Source organism: Leguminivora glycinivorella, chromosome 26, assembly GCF_023078275.1.
Source record: "Leguminivora glycinivorella isolate SPB_JAAS2020 chromosome 26, LegGlyc_1.1, whole genome shotgun sequence".
NCBI classification, from domain to species: domain Eukaryota; kingdom Metazoa; phylum Arthropoda; class Insecta; order Lepidoptera; family Tortricidae; genus Leguminivora; species Leguminivora glycinivorella.
In genome coordinates, this window is record NC_062996.1 from 62,339 (window position 1) to 77,825 (window position 15,487).

The 15,487-nt window shown below is 39.0% G+C and overlaps 2 protein-coding genes across 3 annotated transcripts in view; both read right to left on the reverse strand.

Moving 5' to 3' along the window:
- Nucleotides 1–12,218, reverse strand: part of LOC125240049 (zinc finger protein 883-like) — a 30,132-nt gene extending 17,914 nt beyond the window's left edge. For both annotated transcript variants that reach the window (XM_048147881.1, XM_048147882.1), the window contains exon 1: nt 12,001–12,218. In XM_048147881.1, the coding sequence (XP_048003838.1) occupies nt 12,001–12,129 (129 nt within the window). In that variant the 5' untranslated portion in view covers nt 12,130–12,218. The remainder of the gene's footprint in view (nt 1–12,000) is intronic.
- A 2,440-nt stretch (nt 12,219–14,658) lies between these two features.
- LOC125240057 lies at nt 14,659–15,081 on the reverse strand. The gene has a single exon (XM_048147900.1). The coding sequence runs from the start codon at nt 15,079–15,081 to the stop codon at nt 14,659–14,661; it is 423 nt and encodes a 140-aa protein (XP_048003857.1).
- Between the last annotated feature and the right edge of the window lie 406 nt (nt 15,082–15,487).

The following is a 15,487-nucleotide window of genomic DNA, read 5'->3' on the forward strand; positions in this document are numbered from 1 at the left end:
AAGGATTGCAAGAAGTACAGTAAACAAGTTTCATATTCAAAATATTGCCAATAAAATAAAAAATAATTAAATATTGGGGACACCTTACACAGATCAACGTAGCCCCAAACTAAGCGAAGCTATGGGTGCTAAGCGATGATATACATACTTAAATATATATGTGTCGCAGCATGACGGCTGCGGATGTTGGAATGTCAAGATATAGTCTATGGAAATAGTCTAAGCTTGAGTGTGTTTGACTGCGATACTGTGTCTGTTATTTATATGACCCGAACAGCTTAAATGGATTAGTTCCTGGCTGGTTAAGATGACATTAAGGAAAGCCGTGGTGAGTTGGCATCCTGAGAGGAACCGTCAGTTAGATTTGAATTGGAAAGTATCGCAGGGATTCGGGTTCGCCATCTTGGTTTTGTTGGTAGCAAGTCCGGGAAATTTAAATTAATTAATTGTTTTATTTTGTTTCAGACCTGTTTTGTTGTATAATTTATTTAGTTTTTCATTAATTCTATCTAGTTATCATAATATATTTATTAGATCCTGTATATAGGGTAAGTTTTTATAGTTTTCAAAAATGAGTAACGACCCGCCGGACCCTGGCGGGGGCATTTTTGATGTTGATGCCATGGATACTTCGCCGGTATCTTTAAGCGGTGGAGTAAATAATGCAGGCGTTTATAATGGTGGTGTAACGCGTTCTTTGAAACGTGGGGCTGACATAACTTTAAATGTCGAAAATTCTAATATCAAAAAGGCCCCTATGAATCAACCGTCTGATTCTATCCAGTCCACATACACGCACCCAGATTTTGAAACTGTAAGAAGTAAATTCTCGGATACTGATATTGCTCCATTTGTTTTGCATATCCAAAAAAATGTTAATGACCCTGCCTCAGGCGTTGTTTTAAAAGCGATTAACTTCGGACATTTTTTATTTAAAAATAATATTTCCGGGGTAGTGAAGGATGGAGTCAAGCGAATTGGCCGTAATCGATTCTCGGTTGAATTCGATTCTGCTCAGCATGCAAACGATTGCTTGTTGCATCCGGCGTTAGCGAGAGCAAATTATTCGGCTATTATACCGTCATTCTATCTTACGAGGATGGGTATTATTCGGAATTTGGCAACAGATTGGACAATGGAGGAGGTAGTGAATAACATTCAAGTGCCTACTGGTTTTGGGCGAGTAATTAAGGCTCGCCGATTGAGTAGGAAGGTCATTGGTGAAAATAATGTCCCTCAGTGGATTCCTACTCAGTCTGCGGTGGTAACATTTTCTGGCCGTTCATTGCCGCCACATGTATACTGTTTTTATAATAGCCTTCCAGTTGAGTGCTATTTGTATCCTACAATCCAATGCAATAATTGCTGTCGTTTTGGACATGTTCAGGTCCAGTGCCGTTCAAAATCTCGTTGTTTTAAATGCGCAGGAGACCATGAAGGAGCAACGTGTAATAAATCTACCTTTACTTGCCTATTTTGTTCAGGGGACCACTGTGCTACAAATCAAATTTGCCCAGAGCATCATAGACAACGTAACATAAAATTAGCCATGTCTCAGGAAAATTTGCCCTATCTGGAAGCTGCTGCCCGTTACCCAAATGTACGAAAATCATTTGCTGATGTTTCTCTTTCTCCTTCCCCTGTTGTTCAGTCTGATGGTATTTCTGTATCTCAACATTCGACTTCTGTTCCTGGTGCGTCTTCCAATCAAAATATATCTCAATCTTACCGCAAAACTGTTTTTTTGCCGCGTAAACCTCCATCTGTGCCCAGCCCTGGTTTCGACAGGAGGGCCCATGACTACATTGTTAGGGAACCTGTATCTTCGCAACCTAATGGATGTGCATTAAACAATGAACATGTTAATAAAAACGATAATTTAATTAAATTCGTATTTTCTCTCGTTGATATTGTCGTTAACAATTCGAACTCTGTTGAACCGAACATCATGCGTCAAAAGTTATTTAATCTCATATCTCTATTTTTCTCAGATAATGGCTCTAACCACGATAGTTCAATGGAACTGTCGCAGCATCCGTAATAAAAAATCTGATATAGCTTATCTTGTTAATAAATTTAACCCATTTCTTTTTGCTGTTCAGGAGACATGGTTGAAGCCTGGTTCTATTTTTAGAGTTCCGGGCTTCGCATGTCTTCGTGATGACAGGAATGATGGGCATGGTGGTGCAGCTATCTTAGTTGCACGGTCCGTAAAATTTTCTCAACTTCTTATTCCCTCTCATAGTAACTACTTGAATGTGGTGGCTGTGAGGGTGAATAACATTTCATTTCTCTCAGTTTATATTCCTGATCCACACCCTGCTATGATTCCTGAACTTTTGCATATCTTATCATCAGTTCCTTCCCCTTTAGTAATACTTGGTGACTTTAATGTTCACCATACGTCTTGGGGTTCTCATCATTGTGACTCTGTTTCTCATCATTTTCTACATCTATTTGACTCTCTGAATTTATGTGTTCTTAATGATGGCTCCCCTACAAGACGTGTGTCTTTTTCACAGAATCCTAGTAGCGCTGTGGATATTTCTGTTTCTTCTTCTTCACTTTCATCTAGACTCTCGTGGCGTGTTCTTCCATATTCTTTTGGAAGTGACCATTTTCCTGTCCTGTTATCTTTCCCTGATCCTGTGCCTTCTATTTCTTTCTCTCCTAGATTTAAATACCAAACAGCAAAGGCTGACTGGCCTATGTACAGTTTATTGTTGGATAATGAAATTGCTCGAATTTATGATCATGGTAACGAGGACGCTGCTGCTAGATACAACAAATTTAAGAATGCGATTATCTTAGCAGCTAATGGCTCTATTCCACAAAAGAGACAGTGTCCTAGGAAAACTCCTTATCCTCCGTGGTGGGACTCGGAATGTTCTGAAGCTGTAGGAAAACGGAAAAGTGCAGAGCAATTACTAACATTAAATTTTTCTAGGGAGAACTACGATAATTACTTAAAGATTGCTGATGATTGTTCTAAATTTCTCTTAGTTAAAAAACAAAAAGGATGGCAATCGTTCTGTGAAAGTCTTTCTCCGTCTACTTCGTCTTCCTCAGTATGGAGAAAGTTGAACCGATTTCGCGGTGCTTTTGCATCCGAATCAAAAGTGCAATCAAACGATCCTTCGGAGTGGGTCGAACCATTTGCAGATAAGCTTGCTCCTCCCTCGGTTCCTATTCTGGAAGAAGTTTCACCTGTTCTCCCTTCTCTACAGTCCACTTCAAATAATCAATTTGATGAACCTTTTTCTTATGAAGAATTTTTGACGGCCATTAGTCATCTTAAGGACTCCTCTCCTGGTGTGGATGGAATTCCTTATTCCTTCATCTTGCATGCCAGTCCAGATTCAAAACAGTTCTTTTTGGAAATTCTTAATAAAATATTCTTATCAGGCATTCCTCCAGATGATTGGAAGACTCAGATTATAGTTCCTATACTTAAGCCAGGAAAGTTAAGCAACGATCCATCTGGGTATCGTCCTATTGCTCTTTCATCAACGTTGGCTAAAATTCTTGAGCATCTTATAAAAAACCGATTGGAATGGTTGGCGGAGAGCAGAGGATTGTTGCCTAAAAGTCAGTTTGGTTTCCGCAAAGGTCTCGGCACGTTGGATAGTCTTGCCATATTTTCAACTGACATTCGAATTGCATTTTCCGAATGCCATTCCGTGGTGGGGGTCTTTTTGGATGTAGCATCTGCCTATGATAATGTACTTCTCCCTCGTCTTAGGCAAAAGCTACATGATTTACACTTTCCAGAAAGGCTTGTAAATTTTACAATAAATTATCTTTTATGTAGATCCATTCTTGTTAGTTCAAAAAATATATGTCTTTCTCCTAGGTTAGTATGGAAGGGACTTCCCCAGGGTTCGGTCTTAAGTCCACTGTTGTACAGTATTTATACTTATGATTTAGAACTCTCAGTTAATTCGTTTTGTAATGTGTTACAGTATGCGGATGATATATGTTTGTATGCTTCAGCTCCCAATATCCTAGATGTGGTTCCTTTACTTAATTCAGCTTTAAGTTATCTACATATTTGGCTAGAAGATCATGGGTTATCCCTCTCTATTACTAAGAGTACAGTTGTTCCTTTTACCCGTAAGTTACGTATTCCAGATTTTACAATCGCTTGTAACGGAATTCCAATTCCTCAGTCAGATAAAGTTAAATTTCTAGGTTTAATTTTTGATACAAAGCTTACTGGAATCCATCATATTAATTATACAGTTAAAAAGTGTGAGAAGAGTATTAACATTATACGCTCCCTTTCTGGTGTCTGGTGGGGTTCACATCCTTACTGTCAAAAATTAGTTTATAATGCGCTAGTGCGTAGTAATCTTGATTACGGGTCTTTTCTCCTTGAACCTTGTAATAAAGTTGCATTAAACTCTTTGGACAAAATTCAATCCAAAAGCCTTCGTATTGTTATTGGTGCAATGCAATCTTCTCCTATTATAGCCCTTCAAGTTGAATGTGTTGATCCACCTCTTCATTTAAGAAGACAGTACCTCTCAGATAGATTCCTCTTTAAAATAATGCAATCGTCTGCTCATCCTCTCCTTTCAAAACTGCATGTTCTTTCTGAGTTAATTAAATCATCTAAGTTCTGGTCTCACAAAGATCCTCCTTGTTTAATAAAAAGTTATCTCAAATTTACTCACCTCCCTTGTCCCGTTTTTCAGTGTATTCGTAATCCAATCTTTGAAACCCCTTATAATGCAATCATATTTAAACCCATTATATTACTTGACATTGGAATTGATAAAAATACGACGGCTCCACTCTCACAGTTAAATAAAGCTATCGCTGAGTATTGGCCCAACTGGGTCACCATTTACACAGATGCTTCCCGATTGTCGGTTCATGGTTATGTAGGATCTGCTGTGTGGATTCCTAGGTTTAATGTTATCCTGAATTTTAAATTACCTACTTACTCGTCTATCTTCACAGGTGAAGCAGTAGCTATCTTGGAATCTCTTAAATATATAGAATCTCATAATTTAAATAAATGTGTCATATTCACTGACTCTAAAAGCACTTTGCAGGCTATTTTAGCCAATCAGTTTAGATCTAAAATGAAATTCCCGGTTATTTTAGAGATAAAACGCCTCTTGTTGTCGCTTTTTCATAAAGGTATCATGGTTGTATTAGTTTGGATACCTAGTCACGCTGGAATTCCAGGAAATGAAATGGTCGATCGGAGCGCTAAGGATGCAATAATCAATGGATGTCTTTCATCATTTAGGTCTTATACACATGATTTACTCTCGATAGCTAAAGATAGTCTTAATGATGCATGGCTTGTTGAGTGGTCTCGATCTAGCCAATCCATAAAATCACATTACCCCGAAATTCAAGAAAGAATCCCCGTAAAACCCTGGTTTTTTCGATATCGTAATGCTAATAAGAAAGTTACTTCTACTATTTGCAGGTTACGTTTGGGTCATGCGTGTTACCCGGTATTATTATGTAAACGTCGTATTAAGGATACGTCGGTGTGTGAATGTGGATTGGATGAGGGTAATCTAGATCACATATTTTTTGAATGTAACAAATTAACCTCTTCTTTGTACGATTTGCTCCCTCCATTTATACCTCGCCCGACGAATATCACATCTTTACTTCGATTAGTCTTTACACCGTTCATTTCCATTTTATGTCATTTTATCAGTCATAATAACATTAAATTATAATTATACATATATATATATATATATATCCTAATAACAAAACAGGAGATAATAGTTCTTCATAATTCCGTATTTCTTATTTATAACTTGCTGTTGGCATTCCTGTTAATACCCGAATAACTAAAAACGCCTCAACTGACTTTGGCAAAGGCCCTCGAGGCTGCCATTCCCAAAAAAAAAAAAAAAAAAAAAAAAAAAAAAAAAAAAAGTATCGCAGTCAACTGCACTGCATTCTTTAAGATATTTTGGTATATTTCTTTAATGAGGCTTCAGTCTGAGCCTCCAACATCAGAAGTGGTCGTTAAAAGGCGGAGGCAAAGCACCACGATCTGCGAGACCTCTCCCTTGGACCTGTTCCCACAGAATCATTTAAAAATAAGTTGTTTCATGCACGGACCATTGTGCATATCTTGGTAATGGTAAGGCTACATCTAGATGTACGGATCAGCTATTTTATGAACATACATCCGGTGAGTTCTAGCATGCTTGCATGTTTTATATAAAGAATATTAATTGACTGAGTTCCATTTTCCATCTTCTTGGTGGTTACCACGGTGGTGAAGGATACCAGAGGCTTCCTAAAAATGTGCATGTGATGACAAGCAGGTACATACGAAATTCGGCTGTTTATTGTCCCTAAGGTGAAACTCTTACGATAGGGATTTAATTTTCCATGAATTCCGATCATTTAGTACATTATAGACCTCTATTATAGTTAAAAAGATAACGAACCTTTTCCTTCATGTACATCATGACAAATCATGATTACAAACATAGTTGCCTGGCAACTGTTATGTTGGTAAACAACTGTCAAAACATAGATGTTATATTTTAAATAGAAAAGTTAACTAATTAAGATTTTAATTACAGTTCAGGTGAACCTACTTGAGCGTAGTGTCCTCCGGCAGCCCGGGCCTTCACGGGATTCACCTGGATGTATATCAGACAGACACGACCCACGAACACCAGCAAACGTATGAGCGCACGTAGCCCTGTCCGTCTTCTTGAGGTGTAATTAAGGGAAGGTTTCGTTCTACTTTTACGTGTATTTAGGGGTACACTGACGACAGCTTTGCAGGAAGTTGCGGCAAGAATCTTTGATTATATTAATAAATCACAAAATTCTCACCGATATATCGCCGTAAACTATGCATAGAACTATGCTTACAACAATGGTTGCCATTTCGTGAGCTTCGCTTCATGTGCAGCAACAAAATACTATTGCTGTTGATTTCTACATTAAGGCATAAGTAAATTTAGTTTTTCCCACGATAATAGCGCAACCCTCAACAGTAAAGTCTATACATGCCTCGCTTGGTTACTTGCTTGCTCATACTACTCGCGTGAATATGGTTTCGCGCTGACTTTAACACATCACGATTATCGACACCATTTTGAAGTATGTATGAATTTATTTACGTTCAAAATTAACCCTTTAACCATTTTGACGTTTGATTTACTCATTCGATTTTAAACTGTATTTTTCATAGTAGAGATGTGTTTATATTTTACATATGATGCCAAATATCTTGCCGCTGCTAATTAAAGAGTTCAGAAGCTTGAATCTGTCCCATTGGCCAGTACGTACCAGAAAAACGTTGTTGAAATGGAATTTTCAAAGTAATGTTATTATTAGAGAAGAATAAGCGATGTTTAAAATCATGCAGTATCTAAGAGTACGAGGTTGAAGTCAACGCCATGAAAATATTAACTACCTAGTTTGTTTTCCGACCAATATTATTTGCACTTTGATATTTTATGATTGTTGAGATGTGGTCAAAATTCTGCTGGTAGGTGCGCCGTACCACACATCCTTAGAAAACAAATTACTGCTTAGTATTCATGCGATATAAACACAATTCCAGGACAGTCTTGCTATGGCAAACAGAAGATCTGCTGCCGCTACTATTGCTTTAGCTGCATGCTGCACGCCGCTTAAACTGTTTAACTTCGTGTCCGGTTGGTGTTGGTGTGGAGACTTGATTGAAGGAACGCTCCTGTCCTGCTGACGATGCACCTGACAGATTTGGTGAGCCGTTTTCATGTTGGTGACTTTTTGATAGCAAAAATGTTTTAGTTAACACGCAGCCAATATTTTGGCAAGAATATTTATTGTGTGAAACTGTATTAAACGCGGTGAGCGACTACGAAGCTAGTATGAAAAATAATGAGAATAATGCGCTCTTTTAATTCGATCGGAATTAGTACATTGGCTGATTTTGGTACGACTATTGAAGAAAGAATTTATGAACCTTTGTTTTTCACATATTTGAATTCTTTACAACCTAAGCAGTAAACTGCTTTACTGCACCTGACTTTACGCTCTTTTGCTATAAATTGCAATAAAATTACATACTACAAAAAAAAAACATCTTAAATGTGCTGCGGGCTTAGCCGAAGTGTCAGTTGTGAGCGCTGCGCGGCAATCGAAACGCATCAGTCTGGCTCTGTCGCGCCGCTGCAGAGGAGCGATGGGGAGGGCTGACTGCGATGCGCTTGCGAAGCGTGAGCGATTGTGACGTTGGCTAGGTACCGTGCTGACAAAGAAACTGTATCTTCTTTCTCTTCATTTCTGCATTTGATGTTTTAAAGTTGTTTATGCGCTAACTGCGGCGGGCACGACAACTTTAAACGCCTTTGTTCATGGTGATCACTTGATCAGACAACGACAATAAAGATAAAAGAAAAGTAAAGAAAAAAACGTACCTCGGAACCATAACTACGAGTTAAGCCCTGATTCGACCCTGTTACGGGGTGTGTCGGACTGTGACAAACTTGGCTACACATTTTGCTTTGACAAAAATCCTCTCTATCCATTATCTTTGAACGATATTTGCGACATTGACGCCTCTAACACAAAAAAAAATTGTCTATCTTTTGGTAAGATTGATGAATATGACATACACTTAATTGAGATGACTGCTCGACATTGATAAACAAAAATTAAATAGAGCCGTTCACTCTTCATAACGTTTAAAAACAAAAAAATACGTAGTTTGTTTACGTGAATTGGCACTAAAGCGATTGAAGCTAATGTGTTGTATAATGTATAAAGCTAACATTATTAGTTTAACGGATTCAGATATCAGTTTATCCAGAAATTACTAATGTCTAGATTAGGTATTATAATACCCGATCGACTCCGTATTATAACGTTTCTTTCAAGCGATATACATAGTTTACATATGTTTGAATTTATTAGAACCGTCTTGATGCCAGTCCATAAAAAACAAAGAAGTGTGTTTAACTTAACATTGAAATGCGTAATTCTACGGTTATAGTATAATTACTTGACGTTTAAATGTACTTACCTCCTAAATTGCGTGATTGATATTTTCTTGGGCTTAAATCTTGGCAATACTTATAGAAGTTTGGACACTGAATGCAAGTGTCGAACGTTTAATCTCATTGCTGATTTTTTTTCTGCTTAAACGCTTCGTTCGCACGTCTTCACGCTCTTAATTTTCGCATACAAAAAAACGGTCACATGTGTGCAGCGCGGCGTACAACGGCTTAAAATGCAGCGGGTTAAGACTACCTTCATTCGATTTTTTTTTCTTCTCTCCCAAGGGGTAGGATGAATGGAAATCAAATCAACAAATCAAGAAAGTCAAATAACAACGTTGTCAATTACAATTATTAATTGTTTTCTGTTTATTTAAAATGCCCAGCGATGACAATGAGATATAAAATGACAACGTTAGTTTTTAAATAGCTATTCTAGCATAGGTATACACTTACTAAAACAAAGGAAATCGAAGAAATCCTGGCTCCTTTATTACTAGGTCCTGAACCGCGACGAGAATGCGATTAAGCACATTTGCCATATTTACTCGTAAGTTTTGTTTAATAAGGTGAAATTTATCACAGTAGAGTATGCGGATAAATGAAAATACTCAATTCAGTACACAATCAATAGTCTTCATTTCAGGAACAGCATAGAAGATAAAAGCCATGTATCTACTAAGTAAAAATGTTCACTATTCACATTTTTAATGGAAGGATGGAATAACACTTTCACTGCAGTAGGGGGTCTTTAGACTTCTTACGAAGTATACATACTTTAATTGCCGCAACGAAGGTGTTAAGAAATTTATATTAAAAGTTATATTTTCAAATTTTCATTTTAGGTTTCCAGTATTTCTCTCTATATCTCTCCTTGTTACTTAAATTAACTCAGAATCACTTCCGATCTTATGAGAAGAAAATAATGATCATATTAAATAGTTAATTAATGCAAGTATTGATGTGCTCACTGTACTTTTAAATCGCATTCCTATTCCGTTCAAATATTACGATGGATGATATCATAAAGTTCACGTCGTCAAGTGTAAAATACTGACCAGTATTACATAACAAAAAGCGTTCGTGAATGATGATTGGTTGCATATGATTGGTTGAATAACAGCATTGGTTGAACGTGATATGAAAATACGACTTGATGCGAAACGGATTTAATTTGAAATGGAACCCAGAGGATGTGTATTACCAGTCAATTAGATACCTTTATGTACATCATGTTGCGGGGTACAATGGTGGACCGTACCTATATAGTTTGCTGTAGGACAGCTGAGCCGTGCTATCGTGCATCGTTTCGAATAAATGCCTTTTGAGTGCCTAGTACCTAGTAACAACGGAAGACAAAAGTGATAGAACACATTAGAACCATTAATTGGCAATCGGTTTACCAACAATAACATCCCCTACATTAGTTTAAAATGACACAATACTACATCCAACTAATCTAGATGGTGACGATACTGAATATGAAGCATAGGCTGAATCAAGTTCGCAATGAGTACTTCAATAATGCTCCTGTACCTTCATTTCATACATACATTTTTCATTGGTCGTTTTGGCCAATGATGCAGATTGCGGGTTACGCAATGTGGCTGTGTGCCGTGTGTTTTTCATTGGTCATTTTGGCCAATGATGCAGATTGCGGGTTACGCAATGTGGCTGTGTGCCGTGTGTTTTTCATTGGTCGTTTTGGCCAATGATGCAGATTGCGGGTTACGAAATGTGGCTGTGTGCCGTGTGTTTTTCATTGGTCGTTTTGGCCAATGATGCAGATTGCGGGTTACGCAATGTGGCTGTGTGCCGTGTGTTTTTCATTGGTCGTTTTGGCCAATGATGCAGATTGCGGGTTACGCAATATGGCTGTGTGCCGTGTGTTTTTCATTGGTCGTTTTGGCCAATGATGCAGATTGCGGGTTACGCAATAAGGGCTGTGTGCCGTTTGATTTTCATTGGTCGTTTTGGCCAATGATGCAGATTGCGGGTTACGCAATAAGGGCTGTGTGCCGTTTGATTTTCATTGGTCGTTTTGGCCAATGATGCAGATTGCGGGTTACGCAATAAGGGCTGTGTGCCGTTTGATTTTCATTGGTGGTTTTAGCCAATGATGCAGATTGCGGGTTACGCAATTAGGGCATTGTTTCATTTTCATTACTCATTTAAAAATGGTTATTGCGAACTTGTTTTGGCTTTTGCATGTATGATTGTGGTCAGGATAACCGAGTGGATGTTTGCTCCTGTACCTAAAGTGTTTACTTGTGCGGTCCTGATCGTATTCTCCACACGCGGACGTGTGGAAGGTCAGAATGGCCGTGTCGCAGCATGACGGCTGCGGATGTTGGAATGTCAAGATATAGTCTATGGAAATAGTCTAAGCTTGAGTGTGTTTGACTGCGATACTGTGTCTGTTATTTATATGACCCGAACAGCTTAAATGGATTAGTTCCTGGCTGGTTAAGATGACATTAAGGAAAGCCGTGGTGAGTTGGCATCCTGAGAGGAACCGTCAGTTAGATTTGAATTGGAAAGTATCGCAGTCAACTGCACTGCATTCTTTAAGATATTTTGGTATATTTCTTTAATGAGGCTTCAGTCTGAGCCTCCAACATATGTAAATACATACTTATATACATAAAAACATCCAAGACCTGAGTCTTCTTGAGTTCCTGAGAACAGTGCTCATCACACAAATAAATGCCCTTACCGGGATTCGAACCCAGGACCACGGCTCAGCAGGCAGGGTCACTGCCGACTGAGCCAGACCGGTTGTAAATGCACAATAACTACGAAAATCAGAGCTCTAACCCTACTCATCCCCTTTCTTCAATGTATGTCTACATTCTTTGCACACAAGTCATATCATATATACAAATGTAAGAATTTGCTACAAAACTACTGTTAACTTAATATATAAATGAAAAGACACGGTTGAGGCTTCATTACGCCAACTGTGTAATTCATATCATTTATATTATAATATCGTGCATCTTTTACTTACTTTGATCACGAAGCATTCTTCAATCATGAACGAGTATATCTCCGTAATGCCGTGACGAGTGTACGGCGTCCTCAAATCTTTCGCCGAAGGCCGCTGCAGGCAGCAGTGGCACTGGTTTGTCGGTTCCATGATAATACGTACATTAAAACACACTGCGTCGACTTTATTCGCACGTTTAAAATATATAACTTTCAGATTCTACTTGTTTGTTTCACGAGATAAACAGATCAAAGATCTTTACAGGGGATAGCTCAATCACATTTTTTGCCATACGAAATTTAACCTTATTACTGAAACAGAAAGTCGATCGTATCAGACTAGCGAAAACGGTCCACATGAGAGGGCATTGTTTGGGCTGGTGTCCCTCTCGCACGTGTTGCCAGTGTTAATGAGGTTCCCATATTAGTAGTATTATTATCTGTATATTACCTGACTTTATAACTTCTTATTTTATTTTAATGTTATATTCAAACTAGGGTTTTGATATATTTCAAAAAATTTGAAAATAATTATAATGTAATTATTTTGATGCCAGTAAATCAAAGATTTGTATAATTAAAAAATACTTTCAATTGGGTGTTAGTAGATTTGGTAGTAACTTTGAAAATTGACTGGTATCCCCAATTTATGACAGTGATGACGTCACTGAATAATGTTGACATTGTCAGCAAGTGCGAGAGGGACACCAGCCCAAACAATTACCTCTCATGTGGACACACTTTTTGACCTAACTAAACAATCTAGTTTAATAATTCTAAATCTATGAAACAGATTCGCTCGATCATCACAATGACACAATCCTTCCTGCCAAAATAATGGAGCGAAAACGAAATTATTTTGGCAGTGACGTTGACGCCATAAAATTCAAAGATTTAGAATTATTAAACTAGATTGTGGAATCACATTTTTTGCCATACTAAATTGAACCTTATCACAGAGACAGAAAGGTGGTCGTATCAGACTAGCGAAACCGGTCCACATGAGAGGGCATTGTTTGGGCTGGTGTCCCTCTCACACGTGTTGCCAGTGTTAATGAGGTTACCATAGTAGTAGTATTTTTATCTTTATATTACCTGACTTTATTTAAAAATTCATAATCTTAAAAAAAACTTGTATGCAAATTGACAGTTCAAACCATAGATTTAGAATTATTAAACTAGATTGTGGAGTTAGGTCAAAAAGTGTGTCCACATGAGAGGTAATTGCAAAGATCTTTACAGGGGATAGCTCAATCACATTTTTTGCCATACGAAATTTAACCTTATTACTGAAACAGAAAGTCGATCGTATCAGACTAGCGAAAACGGTCCACATGAGAGGGCATTGTTTGGGCTGGTGTCCCTCTCGCACGTGTTGCCAGTGTTAATGAGGTTCCCATATTAGTAGTATTTTTATCTGTATATTACCTGACTTTATAACTTCTTATTTTATTTTAATGTTATCATCGATCTAAACTACCTAGATGCACCATCATGGCTTAGAATGTGTCCGCAGCAAATTGTGCTTGAAAATGTTCTAAGCACAATTGGGCGGTCAGTAGCGCTTCATCCGCCGTGTCGGCAACATGCCTAAGTGCTCCGTAAAAAAGTGCAAAAATAACACCTTATATACGTTAAAAAAGGATGACGTATCGTATTTCCGGTAAGTAATTGTTAATAATTTTATAATGTTATGCATTTGTGGCCAAAATGGCTTCCTAACTTACTAAAAACATTTATTTTCTAGAATAATTAAAGTAAATTCCTTGATTTGGTCTTACGCAGTTTGTCTCTTTCTCTCGCGCTATACTAGTAATGAGCGGACGGCGACAAAAGATGGATGAAGTGGAACATAGTTAAAAATGGAATGATGGAGTCGCTAATTTATATTTTTTGTAAAAGAAGCCTATTTCATATTATTAGTGTATGTATTTATTTATTATTATGGACCAATAAGTCTGAAATAAATGATTTCAATTCAATAATATTAATACATATCTTATAAATTACTTTAATTATAAAAAGAAACAACCCGGGAATAGCAAATTCGTTTTTAAGTAATAAAAAAGGTTTTTATTCCAGATTCCCAAAACAAGACGTTGAAAGGGAAAAATGGCGCAAGATTATAGCTGAGGAGCGGAGAGAAGATTTACCCACACAAAGCTTTGAAAGAAATTACGTAAAATAATAAATTAATGTCATCATTCAATTCTTCATTGTTTTAATAGCTACTTAATTCATATTCTCCAAGTGCACCATCCCTCACACACACCACATACAATCCCTCAACTGTTTACCTTCACATAATCGCTACACACACACTCACTACACGCACACACACACATATGTTATATATATTAGACGACCGGTCTGGCTCAGTCGGTAGTGACCCTTTTTTTTTTTTTTTGACGGAGTGGGAATGCTGTTACGCACGATGTGTGGGACTCGCCGTTTCTTTCCCCTCCCCTGTCGAGAGGGGGGAAACTTGGCCCTACCCACTAAACCCACTCCGGCGTTCCATCCTCTTTGCCGTTCGTGAGGGCGCGCTGGGATCGATGTTGTCATCATGTCATTCACCACGGCGCCCTCCGGCATTGCCCGGCCAAGGCACCCGCTTAAAGAGGGGGATCAGAGACGCTTGATCCCCCTCGCTGGCATTCAATCAGGGGGGTAAAACCCCTTACGGCTCGAGGCGAGCGTACGCTCTTCGCCTTCGACCCTGCCGCCTGCGTCGTAGCGGAAGAGCGTCTGCGGCTGCTTCTCGCTCCCTCTCTGCTTCTTCCTTCTGCGATATGATCACTTCGCAGAAGGAAACCACCGCATTCCAGTTTTTCTCGCTACCCAGCATAGCTTCTACTACGCTGCGTAGCGAGAGGTCCGCCATCCCCGTCGCCGCCCTGAAGGTGACTCTTTCAACAGCCCAGCGACCGCACTCTTCCAAAGTGTGCTGGGCCGTGTCGTCCGCTGCGCCGCATTCGTGGCAGTGAGGCCCCGGCTCTCTCCGTATTCTGTGCAGGTAATGTCCGAAACAGCCGTGTCCGGACACCACCTGCGTTATCCTGTATGTTAGGGCCCCCCTCCTGCGGCTGAGCCACTCGTCCATCACTGGTAGAATAGCACCTATGGTTCGGGTTCCATAGGCGCTATTCTCCAAGGCATCCCTCCATCTTTCTTTCAGGCGCTCCGCGGCAGCCCGCTCCCTTCTCTCGGCTTCCTCAGCGTCCGGGACCTCTCCTCGCTCCCTGGCTTCCACTTTAAGCCGGTACCTCTCCGCCAGCACCCCCGCATCCAGCTCCCAAGGTGGGGTGCCGGCAAAGTCGGTAGTGACCCTGCCTGCTAAGCCGCGGTCCTGGGTTCGAATCCCGGTAAGGGCATTTATTTGTGTGATGAGCACAGATATTTGTTCCTGAGTCATGGATGTATCCTATGTATATAAGTATGTATTTATCTATTTAAGTATGTATATCGTCGTTTAGTACCCATAGTACAAGCTTTGCTTAGTTTGGGGC

Coding starts and splice junctions, on each gene's coding strand:
- LOC125240057 (XM_048147900.1), bottom strand. CDS start 15,081: ATGGACGAGTGGCTCAGCCGCAGGAGGGGGGCCCTAACATACAGGATA.